Source organism: Magallana gigas, chromosome 2, assembly GCF_963853765.1.
Source record: "Magallana gigas chromosome 2, xbMagGiga1.1, whole genome shotgun sequence".
Classification (NCBI taxonomy): Eukaryota; Metazoa; Mollusca; class Bivalvia; order Ostreida; family Ostreidae; genus Magallana; species Magallana gigas.
In genome coordinates, this window is record NC_088854.1 from 52,589,284 (window position 1) to 52,613,439 (window position 24,156).

A 24,156-nucleotide genomic window follows, 5' to 3' on the forward strand; every position below is an offset into this window, starting at 1 on the left:
TAGGACTGGGTGGTCGCAGCCATTGTTATGCTATACTAATCTCCTTTAAAAGAAGAGCTTTGTATAAAGATATACGAATTTGAAAGCTTAAATATTTGGATTTTTCTTTTACTAAATAATGGTTTAGGACTAAACATATCGCACTTTAAATTTTAATGAAGATCTGATGAATAATTTGTTGACTATTCTGCCTCAATAGACAAGTATTTAAGAAATAAACGATGATATGATATTATATAATTTTCGACCAATATGAAACCACTTGGCAAAGTTGTAGACTGTAATAGCAAAACATTTATAGACTTTAATAAAAAAAACCAAAACACGCATAGCCTTTCACATAATAACTACAATATGTAAATGAAATTAATTTCCACATCAGAAGCGGTATCTGGCTTTGGTGTACAGTGTGCTGTTTTTGGGTAATAGCCCGCTGTTACAGGAATCGGACGTGCAGCAGAAGTGGCAGGAGTAGGCGCCGGTGGCGACCACATTGGGGTAGCCTGTACAGTGGTCCTGGTCGGAGGTCTGCGACATCCACTCGTTTCTACAGGTCGCCTCATCTACACAACTACACGTCATCAAAGAGAGACAAAACATCATAAATATGAACAGGACTTCTTATAATTGAAGCTAAAATAAATACACCTTAATCAACGTGCTAGTTTGAACCCGGCTCATGCAATCAAAGGTATGCTTCAATTCAAAAATATTAAATCAATATATAATGATATCGAAGCAAAACAGCAAATTTACTTTGATGATGCTTTTAATTGAACCTATTGATAAAAAAATCATACATATTGAATGCCAGTGTGAGGATATGGTTTTTAAAAGGGAAAATTTAAAAAAGGAAAAGTCGTTAAATCGCAAATGAACCCATGCGTATTGTGGTATCATTAATATTCAATGGTATCAATTATCGTGGATAAAGTAAAAATCGCAATTTCGCACTCTAAAAATACGTAAATTTGTGGCCAATGACCCTATCAATACAAAGTGTTAATAGAAATTGCAATTCAATGAACATATAATTTCATGGATCAACTTCACAACGAAATCCACGAAAATTGCTATTCCAAGAATATTGATGAAAACCCACAGTATGAAATAATAGTAAATGTTTTACCGTTTGTAGATCATTTCGTTGTTGCTGCTGTCGTGGATGATGTCAGTCATGCAGAAATCCTGTCCCGCCGGACACTCCACGGAATCTCCCAGGAAGATGGTCCGGGTGTCACAGGGAATGTTGGAGTCACTGTCTCCACATACCTTACAGAACCTCCCCTCTATAATACATATGTATATAAGATTCAGTACTTGCAAAGATAATGTTACCTTCTTTCTGTAGAACAAACCATATGAAAAAGTTATAGGAGCATGCAAATAATTCGTGTTTTTAAATGGGGACTTCATACTTTTATGCTACCAAGTTTATTTTATTGATAGGTTAAGTTTCTTAATTTAAAGGAAAAATTTGGAGTCGAAATGATGTAACAAATACTTTGAAGTCCAAGGGGGATGGTTACAGAAGTAAGGGAGTAATAACGGTGCATTGAAACAAAATAAGCACAAGCCTTTAGTACAAGTCAAACAAAACCCCCATACAGTTAAAATGACGCACTTAGTCGCGTTCTGTAGAATCACTGTCGTTACGGTACAAACAGGTTAAAAATGGGACCTGGGTATAAATAATGTATAAAGGTCAACTGGCGTGAAATTAAACAGTCTCAAAGGGGCAAAAAACTGCCGTGACAATATTGAGCGAGCCTCACTCATTATTTGTTTTACAGGTCTACTAAATAACTGATTACAACAACAAATAAAATAACAACCTTAAAAGAAAATATTTTTGATAACGATGACACTTTTTGTCCTGATTTCCACATTTTATTGGTTTATTTATTTGCCCAAAAGACATATGAATTTTATTGGACATAGAGATCACGTGGTACAATGTTCTTATTACAGAGAGGCGTGGTGCAGCAGAAGGAACACGAGAATTGATCGAGAGTCGGGGATGTAGGATCGAATCCCGCGCACTCTGAGCGACTAGATGAACCTAGCCACCAGTTCTGTATACATTCTGTCTTGGAAGCACACCTATTAAAATGCACAATTCTTTTTATCATGAACATAAGATAATATTATCAATCACTTCAATTTGTATAGATCGATTGCGGTGTACTACAGGTATCTAAGCTTTGTTCTTACCGCCTTGCAACAGTTCTGGTTCCATCTGAGTTATTGTTGACCTCATTGATACAGAAAGGTTTGTCTGAAGAACAACCTTGAGGTGCATACAAGTTTTCACAAAGAGGGACAGGTCCAGTACAAATGTAGCACTCAGCTGTAGATGGTTTTAAAAAACAATATATTAAGAAAAAGTTATTCCGAGAAAAAAAATAAACACGAAGAACAGTCTGACTTTAATAGTTTATACTATAGATAATACTAGAAATAGGAACGGTTAGCAAAAAAAAAAATATTTTGGTTTGTAGAATCAAATTGATAGAAAGTCTGGTCAATAACTTTTACTCACGGTGTGCAGCTGTGGTTGTTGTGAGAATGGTTGTGGTTGTTGTTGCTGTGGTTGTTGTTGCGGTTGTTGCTGTGGTTGTTGATGCGGTTGTTCCTGTGGTTGTTGTTGCGGTTGTTGCTGTGGTTGTGGGGTTAGTGCTAGTTGTTGACATTGTTGCAGTAGTTCTTTGGTCCTTGTTTGTTGTTGTGACTGTTGATTTGGGAATAAAACTGTTTGTTGCCTTGATTGTAGGGTTAGAGCTAGTTGTTTCTGCTGTTGTGTTGGTTGAGATGTTGGTGTTCCGTGTTGTAGTGGAAGCTTTGCCCGTCGTTGTTAGAGGCTTTACTGTTGTTGGGTTTGTAGTCATCTGATGCGCTACATGGAATATCAACATGGAATATAAAGTTGAATTTAACTCAATGTTTCTGTAAATACCCGTTTCGTTAGGACTAAATCTTACTTCAAGCTTTAAATCTATCAAGATTATAGTATGTTTCTTAGTTGCATAGAAAATAACACATGCATATTTTTGCAAGCAAAATAGATAAATACAAAAATAAAATAAAATGAATAAATAAAACGTACTTTTATATCGTAAGTCCATTGTATCTTCTTTGATGAACTATTTTTTGCAACAAACCGAAGTTACGATCAGAAAGAGTGTCACGGAGCGCGAATAATTGATTTGGATACATAACAAACGCAGTGTTAGTTTCTGCACAAACAGAAAACGCTACTTACGACATACACCTATTATTCATATCTTTAAAAATAATCTTTAAATTTCAATTGCAATAATTTGAAGTAATTTGAAGGTTGTTATCTTACTCGGAGCAGGTGTGGTTGTCGGTGGTTGCTTTGGTTTTAGGACATACTCGCAATCTAGACAGAATATTGTTTATTTGTTCATTATTGAATAACCTTCAAAACACTTACTTAAGATAAAATAGTTCGAAAAGTAAAAGTGTTTATAATATTTTTAAAATCAGGAACTTGAAACAATAATTATCAAAATATGAATTGATTCCTATCTTTATATGAAACAGTCTTTAATAACTGACCACAAAAATCGATCACGAGTTTCAGTGTGAGAACAATTGTGTTTCTTACATTTGTCACACAGGTTACATGTTTTCGGACAAAACTTGATGTCCTCTCTATCAGGGTTGTACTGCAGCTTTTGGCAAAGTCCAACTGATAATAGGGTAGCACAGTGAGCCAGAGGGTCGTCTTCGCATACTATCGAAGTATTGCCTTCAAGAAAGAAAATGACATTTATTGAGTTGCAATGTAACCAGTGTTAAAGGATCTGGGTCTAAAAACTTCAAACTTGCCCCCACCCAAAGCGAAAGCGTTTATATATGGCAACTTTGATTTCAAATTTATTGATCCAATTATAAGAAATCGAGCCAAGTGCTACGTACCATACTCTATATATAAATTTTCATATAATACACCAATAGCAAAATAATTTTAACACATCAAAGAATATGAAACGAAGAACTCATGTTGTACGTTTAAAGAAGTGTTTTGCAACCCATTTAAAACACGTGTAAAGTGACTTGTATGATGAGAGAGAACACATGAAAATCACATATATAACGTATGGTAACCTTGTAAAATCATATGTGTTTCTACACACATACATAACATTCGTTTTTTAAGAAGATATAACATTTGTTGAAAACAATACGTATGATTAATATTCACATATGGTATACTAGTACATAACTATAATAATGTCATAAAATGTCATTTTGGCCTCAATATCTATGGTGCATATGTTGCAATTTTGCTGTATTAGGTATATATTTGAAAATACAAAAAATTGACATACCCGAGCACACTATTGGTGCGGGGGTGGTTGTACTGGTTGGCATTGTTGTCGCTGTTGTTGTCGCTGTTGTTGTCGTTGTTGACGGCAAGGTGGTTGCCGTTGTCTGAGTTGTCGTTGATGGTGACGTAGTAGAAGTATGGATTGATTGTGTTGTTGACGGTAAGGTAGCGGTGGTGGTCGTACTCTCTGTTGTTGTTTGGGTGGTAGTCACAGTGTGGTGGTGACCGTGGTCTGTATGCACGTGCGTGTTGTGGTGCCCATGACCGTGTGCGGTTGTCGGTAAGGTGGTAGCTGTTGTTGGAGTACCTTTAATGTAGTTCACACTTTATTTTTTTTTAAATAGTTATCAAACAATTTTAAGATTGAATCTCGAACTCGATATGACTGGGATAGATACTTTAGGTTAAAAAGATTCGATGGGTTAAAAATTTACAAGAGAAAAATGGGTCTTGAGTTCAAGATCACTTAGATATAACTATGGAATTTGAAATTACGGCGTTTAAAACTTCACAGTTATTATAATCTTGATTCGAGTGCAATATGAAAATTTATAACGCTATGTAAAGGTGGCTTAATATTGAAAATAACTGCAGAGAAGGCATTTCATAATTTACTTATACATACACCAATTAAACTAAATGCAAAAATTAAGGTTAACTTTACTAGCAGTGGTAACAGGCTCGAAGTGTGCGATCTGTTCCGGCACCGAGGCGCCATTACAAGGGCCACTACCATCAGAAACACAGCAATAAGTACAGATCACACTGTTGTCTGCAATTCCTGTGAAATTTTGAGTGAGACATTCCGGTCTCTTCCTGCTTTTATTCCACCACTCTCCTTTACATTCAGCCTCATAAGCACACCTAAAATCATGGAGACATCAAGGAGGGTGAGTTTAAACAAAAAGTAAAATGTTATCATAACTCTGATCTCGAGAAAGGTGTCTTGGGTACACAGAGAAAACTTACTTCTTCTCAACATACATGTCCGGATCTTTTGCCGTTGTATCATATCTTACTGTATTGAGACAATACGAGGCAACGGAAGAGCATGTTTCCAACTGATATTGAGTATTGGAAGTCCCGGTCATGCATTGTTTCTCTACCAAAAAAATTTAAAAAAATTTCAATCTAAGGCAAAGAATGTTATGGTTGTTAAGATTTAAAACTTGTTTTTATATATTATAATAAGCTAATTCATGGAATATGTGTCACCTGCAAAGGAAAGATAAATATAGGATGCAAGACCGAAAAAGAAAAATGTATACTAGTATTGAAAAAAAAACCTTCAAATTAACTTTGATCTTTCGGCATTTGGCCTCAAGTCGTTCTTAGATAATAGAAACTCAAGACATTTGGTTTGATAGAACCCAGAAATATAAAAAAAAACACTGAAAATTATGTTTATAGCATTATGGGAATATCGACCCCAACCTTAATTTTCCCGGTATGAACGTTACATGTAGAAAACTTAACACTTTGGCCTTTGAGAAAAAAAGTCAATACAAAAATAATATTGCAAAAACAGACTGATAATGACACTTTTCATCATTTGGAACATTAAGTCATAGCAAAAACTGTGTCATTTTAAAATTTCTGGAACGAAAGTGTCACAAACATGCGAAATGTATAACGAATAGTACTCTAAATTCTGATTGTCCTTTTAACCTTAAAATCAAATAATTGATCTTCTTTAGACCAGAGAGATTGTATGTTTACTATATTTGACCATTAATATACTAGTATTTCATAGAAAAAGATAAAAGAAAACTTACGTAACTATCTAGAAATAATTACGTGAAATGTATGGCGAAATTAATAACATTTACTTAGTCCAGAAGGATTAACACAATTATCGAATTTCGAGAGCTCTTTTTAGGATATCGCCCAGAAACAAAAGTTGTACACAAAGACAGAATAATGACAAACAGACCCAAATTAATATCCACCACTTTCGCTTAAAGCAAAGGAAAATTACACACAAATACCATTAATTTGGATTGTGTAAAATAACGTTTACGAGTTTATAATTTTTGCTTTTATTCACAGTATTTGTTTGTATTAAGAGTAAAGATCTAAAATAAATATTCATACTTTCCTGGCTATTATCGAATGTAGACAGTTGTGTCGGTATGGTATTCCGATTGCATGGCAGGTTTCCGTTTGTGTTATCACAACAATAACTACAGGCATTGTCGGCCTGTGGCCCTGTTACATTGTTACATTTAGGATCTCCTAGAGTGTCCACCCAATAGTTCCATTTACATTCCACCTCATCTGCGCACCTGTAACGGGAGTTTTCCTTCAAACTTTGTTGTTCCCTTCTTTGTTTAAATAAAAACCTTTATTTCGTAATATATTAAACTGACGTTGATTTGTCAGTGGCAAGGTCTTAACATGCACATTACGTTTTATGGTGTTAGATTTTGCGATGATCTCAAACAAAATGTAACAACTGATGCAAATATAATGTTATTATGATATACAAACATGGACTCGAAGAACTAAGAGTAATAATTTTAATCTCAGATACGATAAAAGAAATTTTTTAGAGAGAGCAAAAGCATTTTACTATCGTGCAACATAATTAAGCTTTTAACGGTCAATATCCAAAAACGATTTCTAATGGACCAATAGGGTTTTCGGAATTTATTCAGCTATATAATTTTAACTTACAACCCCATTAGTACTCCAAAGAAACTTGATGCATTTTGATCTCGACGCAAAAAGTAACAACGCAATACGTGTATACCTCTTTTTTGCTATTATTATTAACCACTAGATGATATTCCACGCAAGCGCGGGAATTTAACACTTAAACATTAATATGATACAATGCCTTATATGTTAAACCATAAATATATAGGGGTTTTTTGTGTATACTGTGTCCGTAATTTTTCTTAATTGCTTTCTTTACCTACTCTTTAAATTATTAAAATCAAGAAACAGCTGCATTGCTGGACATTTGAAGGAGCTGGCATAATTAAAAAGACAGTTTTCATGTAAAAAATGAGTCGCTGTTTCACCAAATTGAATCCTGAGTTTCTTGTACAAATTCAATTTCACTTTATAATAAAACGGCACAATTTGAGCTATGGAGAATACCATGAAATTCACACTCATTTAATTTTCATTGCGTATGTTTTATAGAGATCTAGTTAAATATAGTTTTTTTTTAACTTCTAAGAAATTTTTAAAATGCTATTTATGAAATTGAACATAATAAACACAATACAAATAAACATATTCAGATTTTTTTTTGTCAGAAAAGTTTATTTCTAAACCATTTTTTCGTTGTTTGGTAAGTGAGTGTTGTTAACCCAAACCCCAATCCTGCTTTTAAAACGTTATGATAAAATAAAGCTATGTAGGAGTACGTTATAAGTAATAACATAAAAGAAAATTAAAGTAAAAAGTGTACACCTTGGGAATTTTACACGCAAAGTTGCTTTATTAAGGTCTTCCGTTTCCAACGGAAGACCTTATTGTTTTCGTTCGGTTTCTTTTTCCCTATTATTATTATTTTTTTTCTTTTTTTTTCCAACCAATTTTGTGTACGCGATTTCTCTAAAACTACTCGACCGATTTACACGAAACTTTCAGGTCTGATAGATAATGATCTGAACCTTATTGGAAATTTTTTTTAATGATGACGTCACTTCCGGTTTTGAGTTATTTACAATTTAACGATTTTCAGACGGTCGGCTTGTCCAGGGGTAAACTCCTAAACGATTTAAGATATTGAGTTCAAAATTTTAGGGATTGTAGACAAAAGGTTGTAGATCTGACATGTGGTAAATATATTTTCCTGTGACCAAAAGCGCCGAATCTCGCCCGAGCTCGAAAATTACAGTTGAAAAAGCGTCGTGATTTTTCGTGGTTTTCTTTCAATATCTCTTTCCTCGATTGTTTTTTGTTATAACATGTAGAACAAAAAATCTTTATAAAGTCTAGAGCTTTTATGTGACATCAAGAAAAAGGGGCCGGCCCTTCAAATAAGGGGCTGAGGGGGCTCTAAATTCTTTTAATGATAACTTTTCACTGTGAAAAAATTAGTGATACGTTATAGAAGCAATTATGTTTATTCTAACGTTATATACCTAGACATGGCAATCATTTACTCCTATGTTACGTAATTAGGGATTTTAAGGGGCCAGAAGTCCAAAACTTTGATGCTTAATATCTCAAAATGGAGGAAAATTTTGAAAAGCAATATTGAACAAAAGATGCTCTAAATATTGAGCTTAACAATTTGCAACCATAATTTCTTTGTTATGCAGTCCTTAAAAGGAGTTACAGGGTCGGCCCCTAAAACGACCCTGTCAAGATATCTCGAGAATGGTACATAATTTATAAACACTTCTTGAACAAAATGTGTTTGAATTGATTAGAGCTTTCATTTAAAATCAAGAAAAAGGGGCTGGCCCTTCAAATAAGGGGCTGAGGGGGCTCTAAAGTCTTTTAATGATAACTTGTTACCGTGAAATATTTTGTGATACGTTATAGAAGCAATTATGTTCATTCTAACGTTATTCACCTATACATGGCAATCATTTACTTATATGTTACATAATTAGGGGTTTTAAGGGGCTAGAAGTCCAAAACTTTGATGCTCAATATCTCAAAATGGAGGACAATTTTGATAAGCAATATTGAACAAAAGATGCTCAGAATATTGAGCTTAACAACCTGTAACCATAATTTCTTTGTTTTGCAGTCCCTAAAAGGAGTTACAGGGTCGGCCCCTAAAACGACCCTCTGAAGATATCTCGAGAACGGTACAAAATTTGTAAACACTTGTTGAACAAAAAGTGTTTGAATTGATTAGAGCTTTCATTTTAAATCATGAAAAAGGGGCTGGCTCTTTAAATAAGGGGCTAAGGGGGCTCTAAAGTATTTTAATGATAACTTGTTACTGTGAAATATTTTGTGATGCGTTATAGAGGCAATTATGTTCATTCTTATGTTATTTACCTATATATGGCAGTCATTTACTCCTATGTTACGTAATTAGGGATTCTAAGGGGCCAGAAGTCCAAAACTTTGATGCTCAATATTTCAAAATAGAGGAAAATTTTGAAAAGCAATATTGAACAAAAGATGCTCTAAATATTGAGCTTAACAATTTGCAACCATAATTTCTTTGTTATGCAGTCCTTAAAAGGAGTTACAGGGTCGGCCCCTAAAACGACCCTGTCAAGATATCTCGAGAATGGTACATAATTTATAAACACTTCTTGAACAAAATGTGTTTGAATTGATTAGAGCTTTCATTTAAAATCAAGAAAAAGGGGCTGGCCCTTCAAATAAGGGGCTGAGGGGGCTCTAAAGTCTTTTAATGATAACTTGTTACCGTGAAATATTTTGTGATACGTTATAGAAGCAATTATGTTCATTCTAACGTTATTCACCTATACATGGCAATCATTTACTTATATGTTACATAATTAGGGGTTTTAAGGGGCTAGAAGTCCAAAACTTTGATGCTCAATATCTCAAAATGGAGGACAATTTTGATAAGCAATATTGAACAAAAGATGCTCAGAATATTCAGCTTAACAACCTGTAACCATAATTTCTTTGTTTTGCAGTCCCTAAAAGGAGTTACAGGGTCGGCCCCTAAAACGACCCTCTGAAGATATCTCGAGAACGGTACAAAATTTGTAAACACTTGTTGAACAAAAAGTGTTTGAATTGATTAGAGCTTTCATTTTAAATCATGAAAAAGGGGCTGGCTCTTTAAATAAGGGGCTAAGGGGGCTCTAAAGTATTTTAATGATAACTTGTTACTGTGAAATATTTTGTGATGCGTTATAGAGGCAATTATGTTCATTCTTATGTTATTTACCTATATATGGCAGTCATTTACTCCTATGTTACGTAATTAGGGATTCTAAGGGGCCAGAAGTCCAAAACTTTGATGCTCAATATTTCAAAATAGAGGAAAATTTTGAAAAGCAATATTGAACAAAAGATGCTCTAAATATTGAGCTTAACAATTTGCAACCATAATTTCTTTGTTATGCAGTCCTTAAAAGGAGTTACAGGGTCGGCCCCTAAAACGACCCTGTCAAGATATCTCTAGAATGGTACATAATTTATAAACACTTCTTGAACAAAATGTGTTTGAATTGACAAGAATACTCTTATGACATCAAACAAGGGGCTGGCCCTTCAATTAAGGGGCTGGTGGGGCTCTTAAGTCTTTTAATGATACATTTTTACTGTAAAATATGTTGTGATACGTTATAGAGGCAATTCAGTTTATTCTAAGGCTATTCATCTATACATGGTAATCTTTCACTCGTATGTTATGTAATTAGGGATTTTAAGGGGCCAGAAGTCCAACACTTTGATCTTCAATCTGGAAAGCAGTATTTAACAAAAGATGCTCAAAATAATGTGCTTAACAATGTGCAACCATTCATTGTTTGTTATCTGGACCTTAAACGGAGTTTTAGGACCGGATAACAAAACGATTTTTCCCAGATATCTCAAAAAACGGTAACCAATTTCTAAATACTTATTAGCGGTACACAAAAATACATTTTCACTAAAATTAATGAAAAGGGGCTGATCCCTCAAAAAGGGACACCAAATGGATAGATAGTCGTTCACCCATTACACTCATAGATTCCGCCTCCTTTTCTTGATACGTTTCGTTGACGAAGATCAAGAGTAAGGTCATTCCTTATTCTAAAAATCAGACGGAAGACCTCCTCGTTGCTCGCAACGAGATCGTGTCTAGTTTTTCCTATTTTTGAATGAACCCATTGTACAAATCTATTTTAATTTTGTAATCACTTTAAATATATAGCAAAATTTGTTGCATTTTGATATTTTGAGATGACAGAATTTATTATTCTATTTAACATATTAGATAGAAAATGATATTACTAATAACTTTTTACAATTTTCAGCATTGCAGAAAATAATAATTAATTTTTTAACGTTCAACCATTTTTAAAGAGATCTGGGTGTTTTTAACATTGTCTAAAATTTGATATAAAAAACATCACATTTTTTCCTCTTTTTTCCCGATGTATATATACTTTAGTATAACTTCATTGTATTTTATGACCTCTGATATTGTCATTTTATCATAATAGTGTAAACTTTGTGTCAAAATTTTATAGGAGAGGGCGTTTTAAGCTTACAAACTTGTGCCCGATCCTTTTGTATATACCTTCTTAACAATAAAAATGTTCAAACGACATTGCAATTTTAGACAAATCGGCAAAACTTTTTTTCTATCAATTTCGAAGTGTGGAAAATGACAATTTTCTTTATATTTCTATAGTAAATGTAATTGTATTTTTAGACGGCCCTTGAAAAGATTTCCTTTAAACTTTGTAAATATACTAGAGTTGGTGTATTTTACATATGATTAAAAATTAAAGAGGTTTGTTACTGTAGTTTTGACGCAAAAAACCCAAATTTGCCTCCTTTAAGTATATCTTTTAAAACCTCTAAATATATGAGGAACGTATTTCAAGACCCTCAAAAAGATTTTAGTCGTTTCAAACACAATAATAATATTTTCCTGTCATCAAACTTATCCAATCTTACTTTTTGAGTACAATCATTCCCCCTTTCGGATCGGAAATAATAGTGTTCATACAGTACTTCTTCTGTTGACTGCAGTACTGGTTGCTGGAAGATGTGTCACAGTTCCGACCATCACTCTCTACGCACACTTGACAAAGTCCTTCATCTACATAATAAATGATTAAAAATATTTTTTGTTGCTATGTATTACTGTTTTGTTTTGTTATCATAACTGGAGAGAGAGAGAGAGAGAGAGAGAGAGAGAGAGAGAGAGAGAGAGAGAGAGAGAGAGAGAGATCCTCACCCGGAGCTTGGGTAGTTGTTGGTAGAGGAGTGGTGGGCTGGGGTGTAGTAGTAGTGGTACTCACAGCTGTTGGGGGCGTGGTTCTTATCGTAGTCACAGTAACTGTGTAATAAATAATTACGATATCATAGAAATACCATGTCATCTGATGAAATGAAGTACAAGACTTATCACTATTTTAGTTGTCTGTTTTACTTTAACAATGTGAGCTATATAATAATGATTAAGCAGTTCATTACATTTTTTGAGCAGGTTATACAGAGGCGTTTTAGTACATGTATGTGTATCTTTGTGGTTTTCGGTTGATCAGTTCCCAACATAATGATTGCAGATAATAACCGACGTAAAATATTTTTTTGATCATTTCGTATAGAATATATAGAATAATATATAGAATATAGAATAAAGTCTCACTTTTATATATAAAAAATGATGGCACACCAAAACGATGTATGAAAGAATTGTTTCGATGCAGTTGACATATTTTGAAACCAAAATTTGATGAAACTGCAGCCATGCCAGTCGGAAAACATAATCATCTCCTTTGCTAAGGGGAGGGGGAGAAAAACATTTGATTTGTTCTTTACATCAGTTAGGAGTACTGATAACGATACGTACATGGCATGTGTTCGGGTTTTATGATGTTCTTGTTACAGTACAGATCTCGGGGGTCACAGCTGTATTGTTTACAGCAATCGATACACTCAGTTCCCTTCAGAAGGTTTCCAGTCTTACAGGACGGATTCAATATGCTAGTCTTGTAGTTGTTAGCTTCACAAAATGATTTTGATGCGTGTCTAAAGAAAATATTATAATCTAATTCAAATTAGAAGATCACTTTTTCTTAGAAGAAAGATGAGTCTCTCAATAAAGTGTTTGTTTTCCAATCTTCGATGTTCTATTTTTTTTAAACGATTCGTTTCACAATAAATCATATTATACCCTTTAATAGTGAATATCCCCGAATCATTGTGGACTACCTTGGTGTAACAGAACTCCCCGTATTCAATTTGAGGACAGAACATTGTAGGAAAGAACCCCACTCTTTCACAGTTCATACATTCTGATACTGAAAAACAAAGATAAATATGGCGCAATCGTGATTTCACTAAAAAAGCTAAATAAATGCATGATTCAAACATGTAAATGAAGTTGATGTTCAATGTGTAACTCGCCACCCTACCTGATACATCGCAAGGCGGTTTTTGCGTAAATAAAAACGCCTCACTTTGAAAACCTGTAACGAAACGTTCAAGGCAGTGACACTTTATCGTCATTTACAATATGGAAAGAAATCAATAGTACAGTCAAGTATTTACTTACAGAATATGAGAATAAATAAATTTCCATAAGTGAAATACAACATGATTTACGTTAAAAATATTAAGTTGGCAGTGCTGAAATTGTACTCACTAAATGACTCAAATGCTCTTATCAGTTGAAATCCTTCAAGTTGGTATTTCCTCAATCCACCTTAAACATGGGCAATCACGCTATACAGGGTTATCTCGTACAGGTGTACATGCACTGTACAGTATTTTGTCTTACTTGCGTTCTCTCGTAGAATATTCATTTTAGAAATACTAGCATTTGAAGTAAGGTCTTTGAAACCTTTGCATTAAAATATGTTTCTAGAGAATTGCGTAAAAAATCGTATTTACAACAAGCCCTTTAGACTAGCGTGATAAGATCAACGGAATGTGTATAAGATCTTTATGAAATGCATGAAACCGTTCATTGATCACGTTCTTTTACAATGTATATTGTACAAGCTAGTGAGAAAGTACTTACTATTATATTTTGAGTATGCAACTTATCATAAATATATGCGAATTGCATATTGTTTTAAATAAACCCTTGCATTGACAGTCTGCTTTGATATTCAAAGTCAGTTTTGATACATGTACGTGTAAGAAAAGGATACCAATTGGTCGAAATATACAGCGACCTAAGAAAAATCACGGGCTGCACGAAATAATCATGATGATGTCAGACTCAGAGTCTCACAGGAGACGATTTGGCTGTTTTGTTTTTAGCTAACGTACTTATGTACGTTAGCAGTAATTTAGTGAATTTTAATTACTTTTTATAACCAATTTATTGATGAGTTAAAAAAAAGAATAAAAAGTTTTTATCTTTAATTTTATCTGGGACAGTAAAATTGATAAAATCCGCCGAAATATTATGATTAATGACAAGCATAAAGGGGGGGGGGGGGGGTTTGAAAGTTCCACATATTCTTTCTTTCGCAAAAAGTCATAAACTTACCTGGGTCAAAAAATGCTTGGATCCGCAATGTAAATCCTCATGGAAAATTTTAATAGCGGATAAACTCGAAAAGTGGGGATACTCAAATGTATGGCAACTTCGGAGAGAAGGCTTGTCGACTGCCATGCAAGTTTTTAATAATTTTTGGCAAAGTGTAATGCACGCTTGGAGCGAAATTATGCAGCATCCTACCACAGCCCCATCAGAAATTCTACGCCAGCCACTATGGCACAATAATGAAATATTAAAATAAATAAACAACGTGTTTGTAAATCTCATTGGATCAAAAAGGGGATATTCTTTATCAATGATCTTATCAATGACGACGGTAATTTTCTTTCTCTCGAAAACTTTCAAGACAAATTCAATGTTCATACTAATTTTTTAACTTATAATGGGTTAATATCAGCTATCCCAAAACATTGGAAAGAATTGATAAAGAATGTTCCGAGAGAAGAAATATCTGATGGCAATATTGAAAAATTAAGAAAGGCGCAAAAGGTTTCAAAACTTTTTTACCCTATATTTTTATCATCTGTCGCCGAAACCCCTGTAAATGTAAAACACAGATGGGAAGAGAGATTGTCTATAGATATTGTAGAAAACGAATGGGAGCAATATTTTATGATTCCTCATAATGTCACAATGAACACAAAATTTATACGTTTCCAATTCCAAATTTTACATAGAATTCTGTGCACTAACTCTCGTTTATTTATATTCAAAATATTATAGATACTGAAATGTGTTCATTTTGCCATGAAACTAAGGAGTCAATAAGTCATCTTTTTTATGGTTGTCTGCATGCACGAGACATTTGGATTACAATACAGGAAAAATTAAAGAACTTGTGCAATATTGATGTGTGTTTTAATGAACAAACAGTAATTTTTGGATGTAAACATGCTATCCCTGTATTGTATAGAGCACTTAATCTATTGATATTGTTAGCAAAAAGGTTAATTTATATTAACAGATGTAAGTATATTTTACCCTCTACAAAATCATTGTTCGAATACATTAAATGATTAGATATGTTGACATCTACTCTTCCCATTCATTGAACACACGAAAAGAAAATGAGGTCAAGGATAGTTGGCGGATCATCTCAAAAATATTAGTTACTTGAGTTTCCAATTTCATTCATCTTTTTATGTTACGATTGTACATGCATAGTTTGTGAATAAATTAAAAAAAAAATCATCTACGCAGTATTCCATATCATTCCATTCTTTATCATCTATTCCAGCCGAATGTGAACTCACTTGTCAGCCCCAATCGCAACTTCTCGGGCCTTTCCTGCATGCTCGGAAAAACACCTCGAATGTATTAACATCACCGGATGTTAGGATTTTATACAAAATGGAGTCGCTTCCCATTAAAATAAGTATCGGCTAGACAGTCTTGTATGTCGCTTCTGTGTTATATTTTAGTGTATATCGTTTACTTTAATGAAGTATAGCTCACATCTAAACAGATCATGAAATGTGTTGTATTTATATCAAGTTCTATAAAAAGGGGGGTTGTCATGGACGCCTAGGTAATACATTCGAGGTGTTTTTCCGAGTCTGCCGGAAAGGCCTGAGAAGTTGCGATTGTTGTCAGCCCCACCTTTCATAGGAAGAAACAAAATTTCATTTTGTTTATAAATAGCTTTATAAACATCAAAAGCAACATTTGAATGAAACTTTTTCCAGTATAACAAAAACAAACAAAAAGCGAAACTCTAGCTTTGTTCACAAAAAAACCCCTAGAATGTCATATATACAATTATATACTTGTCACGTTTCCCAACGCCCGTTGTCTCGATTTTCGACACTCCAACACTGATAACAGTCTTATTAAGAGTTACATTCTATAATGGGATGTTCTTACACTCTGTAATGGGATTACATAGGTTGTTCGTGTCTATGTTATTAGAATTTCACAAATTACAAATGATTTGACACATAATATTGATTCGACATTTAATTTGTCAAGACCAAAGTCAAAAATATTTCCACAAGCATTCTCTGTCATCACAGCAATAGATTCCCTCGGTTTTGACGATTGACTAAATTAATAGGCAGTCCTCCTTTATAACATAAAAGCAGATAAACCTTCATAGACCAAACAACAATGGAAATGATGGACGTCTGCCAACTTTCACGAGTCTAAAAATTAACTGAAATAGTTTGAATTCAAATTACGTTAAGGATGACGTTTACTCAGAATGAAAAAAAATTCCACTGATGATAATGAAAAACCAACTATTGTGTGTTATAGACCTTACGTGGTAGTGTTATTCTTCACTTTCAAAAACATGCTAAAACATTTATAGTATATTAAACCAAGTATATTGACCTTTCTCTGCTGGCATAAAATTTATATGAAGTCAATGATCAAAATTTTGAGAAATGGTGTCTTTTATCATTTTAAAGCATTTTTCAATATTTCTGTAGTGTGTGCCATACGATTATCTAAACGAAAAAGCAAGATGAAACAAACAGAAAATATACAAAATGTTGTCTAACAAATAAAATCTTATCTTTAAATATCATAGTACTACCAAAAATATTTCAGTGGAAAACAAAATCTGAAAAATTTAGTCCAAATTTCCTCTGTTTTGCTAAAAGTCAAATTTTGTCAGAGCCTAATTTCATAATTTAGTAAACATATCGATTGTTATGTCAATAATAATTATTATCAGAAAATAGCATATGGTGAAAACAGATTTACAATATATTTCAGGTTTTTATAAACTAAAAATGTACACTGAACATGTATATGTATATGAGTTAATCAGAAAAAAGGAAAAAAATCAACCTTTGTTGAAAAAACGTATACGATATATATCAAGTTTTTATGAAATAATGTTGCTACATGTACACCGTACGTACATTTATACATGTATGTGTTAATCAGAAAAAAGTGAGAAAAAAAATCCTTGCATTGATAATTTACATGTGATTTTTTTTTTGTCCACACATAAGAAAGGGTTTCACTACCATCAGTCAAAGTCTGTGTCCATGTTAGAAACCCTTGTATACAACAGAGGGACTGTCTCTCTCGGAGGGTGGGCGTATATAAATATATATTTATACATACATAATAGATATAAGCATATTTAAGCATATTTCTAACCTTAATAAACTTTGAATAATTTTTGATCAGAATTCTTCTCGAAAAAATAAAAAATCATTTTTATAAACTTGTATTTTCCTAACAATCATTACAAATCATCTTTGATTTACTTCTAGGTTAAAAAATTAAATGTATGTGTGTCACATTTATTTTACTAATATGACTTTTCAAAATTCTAAGCAATATCGATTAACGTGACCGGCCAGTCGAGCGAAGGTTTCCCGTGAATCCTCGCGCCATACAGGTCTCTTCGGGAACACAGGTTCGACTCCAGTCACAGTGATAACTGTTAAGGCACATGTAGGGGATATTTGATATTTTTTACAATTCCTATCTGATTGCATTTCTTGCATGTCAACAAATATATATAAACATTTGTAACTGGTTGTGAGAGCGGAGTTGCGGGAAAACAGCTGATTCTCGAATGACTTAAAACTCAATTCTACTAAATCTACCATGCGTTGATTTAGTAAAACTTTGTTTGACTACCACGCCACACCACAACCCCCCTATAGTGATAGGACTAGTGGACAAGAAGTTTTCTTGTGAATGTTTGGCAACACAGAGAATATAAAGTTAACGTTTCTGTCAAAGTGTGTTTTGCAACTAAACATTAATAGTTTAAAATCATTTAGCTGTCATAACGGGTACATGATTTTGGGGGCTTAGATTTCAGCACTTAGTTTTTGAACAAGAGTGAGTATGTGAGTGAGGGTGAAAGTGAGTAAAAATTTGAAAATATTCTCTATTGGTTTTTTTTTTCATGTAAATAAGTGCAGTAATTGAAACTGTCTTGAGTGTTATTTAGAGATTGACTGGCTCAATCACGTTACAATCGCTACCTTCATAACCCGCATGAATCATCAAAGAAAGCATCTTATTGTTTTTATTTACATCTTTCTTTTAACAATTTAATTAATTGATTGTAAAAAGTAAGTAACATCTACTAAATAACTGTTAATGTACATCAGTTCGTTTGATAAAAAAAACCCCAGCCAAAACGTATCCTATGGGAATATTAGAATATCAGATAACGGTCATTTTGTATAAAATTGCTTTAAAAAAGTTTTTTTCGAAATGTTACGCAAATACATTTAATTATTATACATAAGAGTAAATCAAAGACGATTTGAAATTATTGTTATCAAGTACAAGTTCTTAAAAATTATTTTGTATTTCCTAAAGAAGAATTCTGGTATTAAATGCTTTAAGTTTAGTAAGGTTGGAACAATGTAGGATAATTATATTTAATTATAATGTAATTTGATACACACCTAAGTGAATCAAATTTTTTTAGTTCATTTTGACATTCTCCACTGGAATTGACTGAAACCTAAGCGATATTATTAGCTAGCAAACGTCCACCATTTCCACTGTTTCTTGGTCTATGAACGTTTGTCTGGCTGTGTGTTATAGAGGGGTGATTGCCTATTAATGCAGTTAATCGTCAAAACCGAGGAAGTCTATTGGTGTGATGACAGAGAATGCTTGAGGAATTGAGGAATTATCTTGAAGAATGCATGGCTCCCCTGGGCGGCTATCCTAATATAATAATTGTAGTTAAACTCCAAGGACATTTGATTTTGCATTTTGGTGATCGACCAAACAAAGAAATGAACGGAAGTTTGTGTTTAGCAAATATTACGCAGTTAACTATGTAGTAACATGCCAAAATTTGCATCTGATAAAGGTAGACATGCGATTAACTTGTAAGAGCAGGAGCACCAATATGTCAAGACTATATTATCATAGCTTCAGAATGAAATGAATATCGTACCCGTTTGTCTCTTGCCGAGTACACCGAGTGTAAAAAGGCTAATTATAAGCTAAAAGATGAGATGTATGCATGTATATATACAACATAGTTAAACATGTCTAAGGTAGCCCCAGGGGCCCGTTTCTCAAAAAGGCCTACGTCCAGGCGTAAGCTTAGTCCGGACTAAATCAGGGACTAAACCTCAAAACCAGACTAAGTTGCGTTTCACAAAAAGGCGGAAACTTAGTCGGGACTAAATTTGGGTTTAAATCTACGCCTGCTAATGGGTAGGCGTAAGTCCTTAGTCTGTGCACAAAAATGGCGAGTGTTTTGTTTTTAAGGCAAAATAAACAGAGAATTTTAATTTTTGGTTTGTTATACGAGTTATTAAGGTAAACATTCACCATTTATTGAAATATTTGTACATGTACGTATAACTTTAAAAAAATACCTATTGTTCGATAACTGCTGTTCCTATTTTTAAATAGATTAAGATTAAATCAATTTGATAATTAATGGGCTTACCTTATTAAACACATATAATATACATTACTTCTCGTTAATGAAATCTATATTTTAAGTATGAAGAATTAAAGATGGGTATACCCCGATAGATGATATAAACACAATAATTAAAAAGATGCTGTAATTTTAAATTAAACATGTATTCCCATACAAAATAGATGTAATCATAAGTATGAATAGATTATTGATTTTTAAATCAATACTCAGTAAGCATAGACTGGAATTTAATGATTCTAATCAAATTTGAACCTATGAAACGAAACTGATTTCAAAATATTGAGAATACTCCTTTGAATAGGAGCAATTCAAAACGTTTACAGTTGTAATTTGTCCTTGTGTGTTGTTGTATATTCTATACCTACATGTATACTACTTACAACTTTACAACACGTATACATTCTCATTTTCATTTTTTTACTCCTAGCATCTTAACAAAGCCGTATGAAAGCTACATGTATTTTGAATGTTTATGAACTCGCATTTAGATACATGTACAATCAATGTTTGTTAAAATATTACTTAAAATATGTTTTAGAAGCGTGCAGAGTGTGTATCAATTGTAGATCTATTGACATGCGTTTGTCGAGGTTCTTGACGATTCTAAAATTTCACATGCACACCTTGAATTTTCGGAGCTCAAATTAATTCATTTATTTTATTAATTCTAGGATTAAGTGTTCAATTTCCTTCATATTAAACGTCGAGTGTAATTCTTTTTAAATAGGTATGGTTTACATGTACTATGGATGATCTTCGTGCATATGCATATGTGTTGTTTATTTGTACTCATTTAACTGAATTGGTATTTAATTACTGGAATTCATGATAGTTTTGTTTCATCATATTTTTAAAGATGTATGTATATCAAGGGATGTTTTTTTTTTATTTCGAAGTTGTCGACTTGCAATACAAAAGCGTTGTTTTAGCATTTTACAGCAGTGTGCATTATTTACAAATTTAACTAGCGTGCATTTGTCATAATTGTTTTAATCAAGATACTATACACAGAGTTATTTTCGTCCCGTGTAATTTCCGCCCTTCTAACAGTTGCAAACAGTTTCGCTCTGTCATGAATTCGCCCAGTCACAGTTGTTACTTAAAAAATCCACCCGCTGACAACGAGGGTGAAATGATTGGAAATTAAACGGGGCGAATAATCCCCTGTATGCAGTATATATTACTTTCACCCCCCCCCCCTCCGCCGGAAAAAAACCAAAACAAAACAATCAATCGATTAAACCAAAAGACAGGAAAGGGAGTTGGGGAAACCCCGGCCACAAATGTTGATAATTTCTGTCTTGTTAATTGTTGACAATATCTTTCAAAACTATTATCATTTGAATCGCAGAAAATCAAGAATCCTTTCCATGTCACTGTCTACATTCTTTCATTATTGGAACAGAGGATGGAACTTTTTTTCCTTTTGTAGACATGGACAAGGTTCATGTAATGTTAATTATACAGTAGATATTTTCTATTTCAGTTGGTTGCTGTTTATAACCTATGGACATATTATTTTCTATAAATAATACATGTATAGTGATAGGGTAAAAAAGAATCAAGCCTTATCCCAGCATTTGAAAGTGTCTAAATATCTACATGAAGCATACTTATCATTCTGCAGATGTATGCGGGTATATCTACTGTACCCTGTCCCTGTATTCTATAAATATTTGAAGTTTACACGAACATTGGAGTTAATTTCTATGTATTGTTTCGTTCAAATAATATGTACGATTGTGCCTCAACATCATCTACAATGCATATATTTGGTTTCTGAATCCTCTTATATATGCCTTTTTCATATCAACTGTTTTCTCTAAAATTTCATTATGTTAAGAAGTGTATAGGCATTTGTTCTACTTTCATAAATACACACTGTTATGAGCGACTTGAACTATGCACAGTGGTATAGAATAGCATGCGTACTTTCGGGACATGTATTATATATATATGAATTGGAAAATTGATCCACCACATATAATCATAGCCTCAAAGCAAAACAAAATAGGATATGCGCATGCTTAGTACTCAGCGGAGATGTCCAAGTTCTTCTACATTTAAACCCTAACTTACGCCTCTTTCAGAAACGCAACTTAGACCCGACTAAATATTGGCGTAAGTTCGTAAGTCGGACTAACTTAGGCCCAGATTTACGCCTTTTTGAGAAACGGGCCCCTGACGCGGAAAGTATTGACAGGACGACGTAAAATAAATCATTCAATGCTATTATAATATATGAGCCTGCTATTGGTTGAATTAATCCACGTGATATAAATTCAGATAACATTCTGCCTTTTGTTCTGCAGGGGTGATACTGATCAGGTTTTGATTTTTCTGAAAACACATTAGGACACTGCAGGATAGATACCACTTGCTCCATGGAAAAAAGGTAACTACAATATGCTTTTTTCCTATATTCTGTTAATTCACTAAATTTATTAAACGATTTTGATATGTGAATAGAAATCCATTATATTTTGAACGAAACGTTACTATCTAATACTTCACCGACCTTCAACAGAGGTAAAAATTGCAAAATTAGGTATATAAGTTTCCTTATTTTTTGATGGATGACATAAATTAATGATCAATCAATGTCACAGCAGCAATTCATATTTTGTAAGTTTATCTATATAGCCTAATTTCACCTACAGTATTTAAAACTTTAGTCAACTTTCGGTTTCGAATTGCCTTCCACTAAAAATTAACAGGAACGCTTGATTTTCCGAAAACGTACTTAAGTGTTGTAGCGTTATGTGTTGTTGTGTAGAGTTAAGAAGTCAGTATAGCGGGTGAATGTAATCAGACATACGCGCTCCTTAGCCAATTTTGTAAATGACGTATAATATCTATATTTAGTTCATGTTTCATATCTCGGACAATAGATTGTTCTTGATAAATAGAATTTTTGTGGATACCAAATGACTTGGTACACACCAAATACAAGCTTCATGGTTCAGTGACCATACATTGTGTTCACAATGACTAAACCCATTATACACAATAATTGGTTTAATCATTTTTAGACCTGAAAAGCAAGTCTCTATTACATAATATTTGTAAGAGTATGAATAAAAACAGGTAAAAAAACTACATATTTTTAATTTCCTTGGCGAACAGTGTCAGTTTTAATCAATTTCAATAATTTGATGTACAAGGTTGATATGTGTTTTTCATCCTTGCTAATAACGATTTTGTTTCTGCAAGTTGGAATAGTCAGCCTTATTACATTGCTGCATGTAGACTCACCCTTGGTAGACTCTGCAGTCAATGTTGATGATGAAGCTACGGAAGGCGCTCTCTCACATTCTACACACTGGGTTTCTCGAAATCAATGGCTAATATAAAAAGAGGCTTCTTAGTTCCAGGCTTAAATCCAATTGGAAAGAAATATTGAACTACATGTAGCTTGTTTCATTCATGAATGGAAGGGTCAATGTGTTATTTATTGTTTAGTTTGAATTCTACTCACTTTCAAACCTCAACTGTCTAATACAGGTAACCTGCCCCATGGCACAAAATATTACCAGGCCAGGATGGCCTGAACTAGTTACATTTAACTCATCATAATTACCTTGATTTATTAATACATGTATATAACACAATTGAATAGTGAAAAATAGATTGAAATATAAAGAAATAATTTTTCATGTCAAACATGTACCAAGTATGTTGTTAAACCTTTTCCTCGCCATTCGATCTTGTGCCTCGCTTCGTTTGGCACCTAATCTCATGGTACTCGGAAAAGGATTACTAACATATACATTCTTTATACTATAAAAATCAACAGGGCCTTCAACTGTCCGCTACTGCAACCTATTTTTAACTTTCTTTAGGGGTTTCCCACGAAGGGTTGGTTGATGATGAACATCAAGCACCCTACGTTATTGAAATAACCAGAACTCAGCACCATTCCGCGGCATACATTACTTGCGGTTTTTTTTTCCACATTCCGCTGACACTCTGTTGATCTCGATCGGAAGTAGTCAATGTGTCAGCACACAGGGTTTTCTTTCTTCTTTCAATGTTTTTCGAGAACACCTGAGAATAAAACCTATGGCTTTTAGCTCATATTTGCTTAAAGTTCTCGTGAGATTTTCTGATCACATTTTTTCTGATAACCGTCTGTCTTTTCAACTGTATACGATGAAAAAATGACTTATTTTATAGTCTTAGCCAAAAGCTACACCCCTTTATGAAACCAAAATCGGCCCAACTGAGTATCAGCGTAAATCTTCAGACGTGACTAAAGTTGACCAAATTGGGACACGT

General features: G+C 33.4%; 2 protein-coding genes across 9 annotated transcripts in view; one reads left to right on the plus strand and one right to left on the minus strand.

Annotated features, from left to right (window-relative positions):
* Positions 1–287: 287 nt before the first annotated feature.
* Positions 288–13,644, minus strand: LOC105320250 (mucin-5AC). 4 transcript variants are annotated; one of them, XM_066077192.1, is made up of 16 exons: positions 13,533–13,641; positions 13,393–13,446; positions 13,152–13,278; positions 12,828–13,006; positions 12,210–12,311; positions 11,927–12,071; positions 6,452–6,642; positions 5,327–5,459; positions 5,022–5,221; positions 4,359–4,664; positions 3,632–3,775; positions 3,350–3,403; positions 2,637–2,896; positions 2,543–2,573; positions 2,215–2,350; positions 1,851–2,103 (listed from the first exon to the last, which is right to left on the minus strand). In XM_066077192.1, exons 1-16 carry the CDS (start codon positions 13,573–13,575, stop codon positions 1,929–1,931), a joined length of 2,280 nt encoding a protein of 759 aa, XP_065933264.1. In that variant the 5' UTR covers positions 13,576–13,641; the 3' UTR covers positions 1,851–1,928. The 4 variants fall into 4 exon arrangements, with proteins under 4 accessions (XP_011416608.3, XP_011416531.3, XP_065933264.1 ...); XM_011418229.4 differs by having other exon boundaries at positions 1,846–2,103; positions 2,543–2,896; positions 4,359–4,649; positions 13,533–13,644; XM_011418148.4 differs by having other exon boundaries at positions 2,543–2,896.
* An 8,235-nt stretch (positions 13,645–21,879) lies between these two features.
* Positions 21,880–24,156, plus strand: part of LOC136273127 (sterile alpha motif domain-containing protein 9-like) — a 58,161-nt gene continuing 55,884 nt past the window's right edge. For 3 of the 5 annotated variants that reach the window (XR_010711324.1, XM_066077193.1, XM_066077195.1), the window contains exons 1-2: positions 21,880–21,999; positions 22,191–22,273. The gene's annotated coding sequence lies outside the window, so the exon portion shown is untranslated. Of the gene's footprint in view, positions 22,088–22,190; positions 22,274–24,156 lie in introns of all 5 variants that reach the window. The other 2 variants (XM_066077194.1, XM_066077196.1) reach the window with 1 other exon arrangement.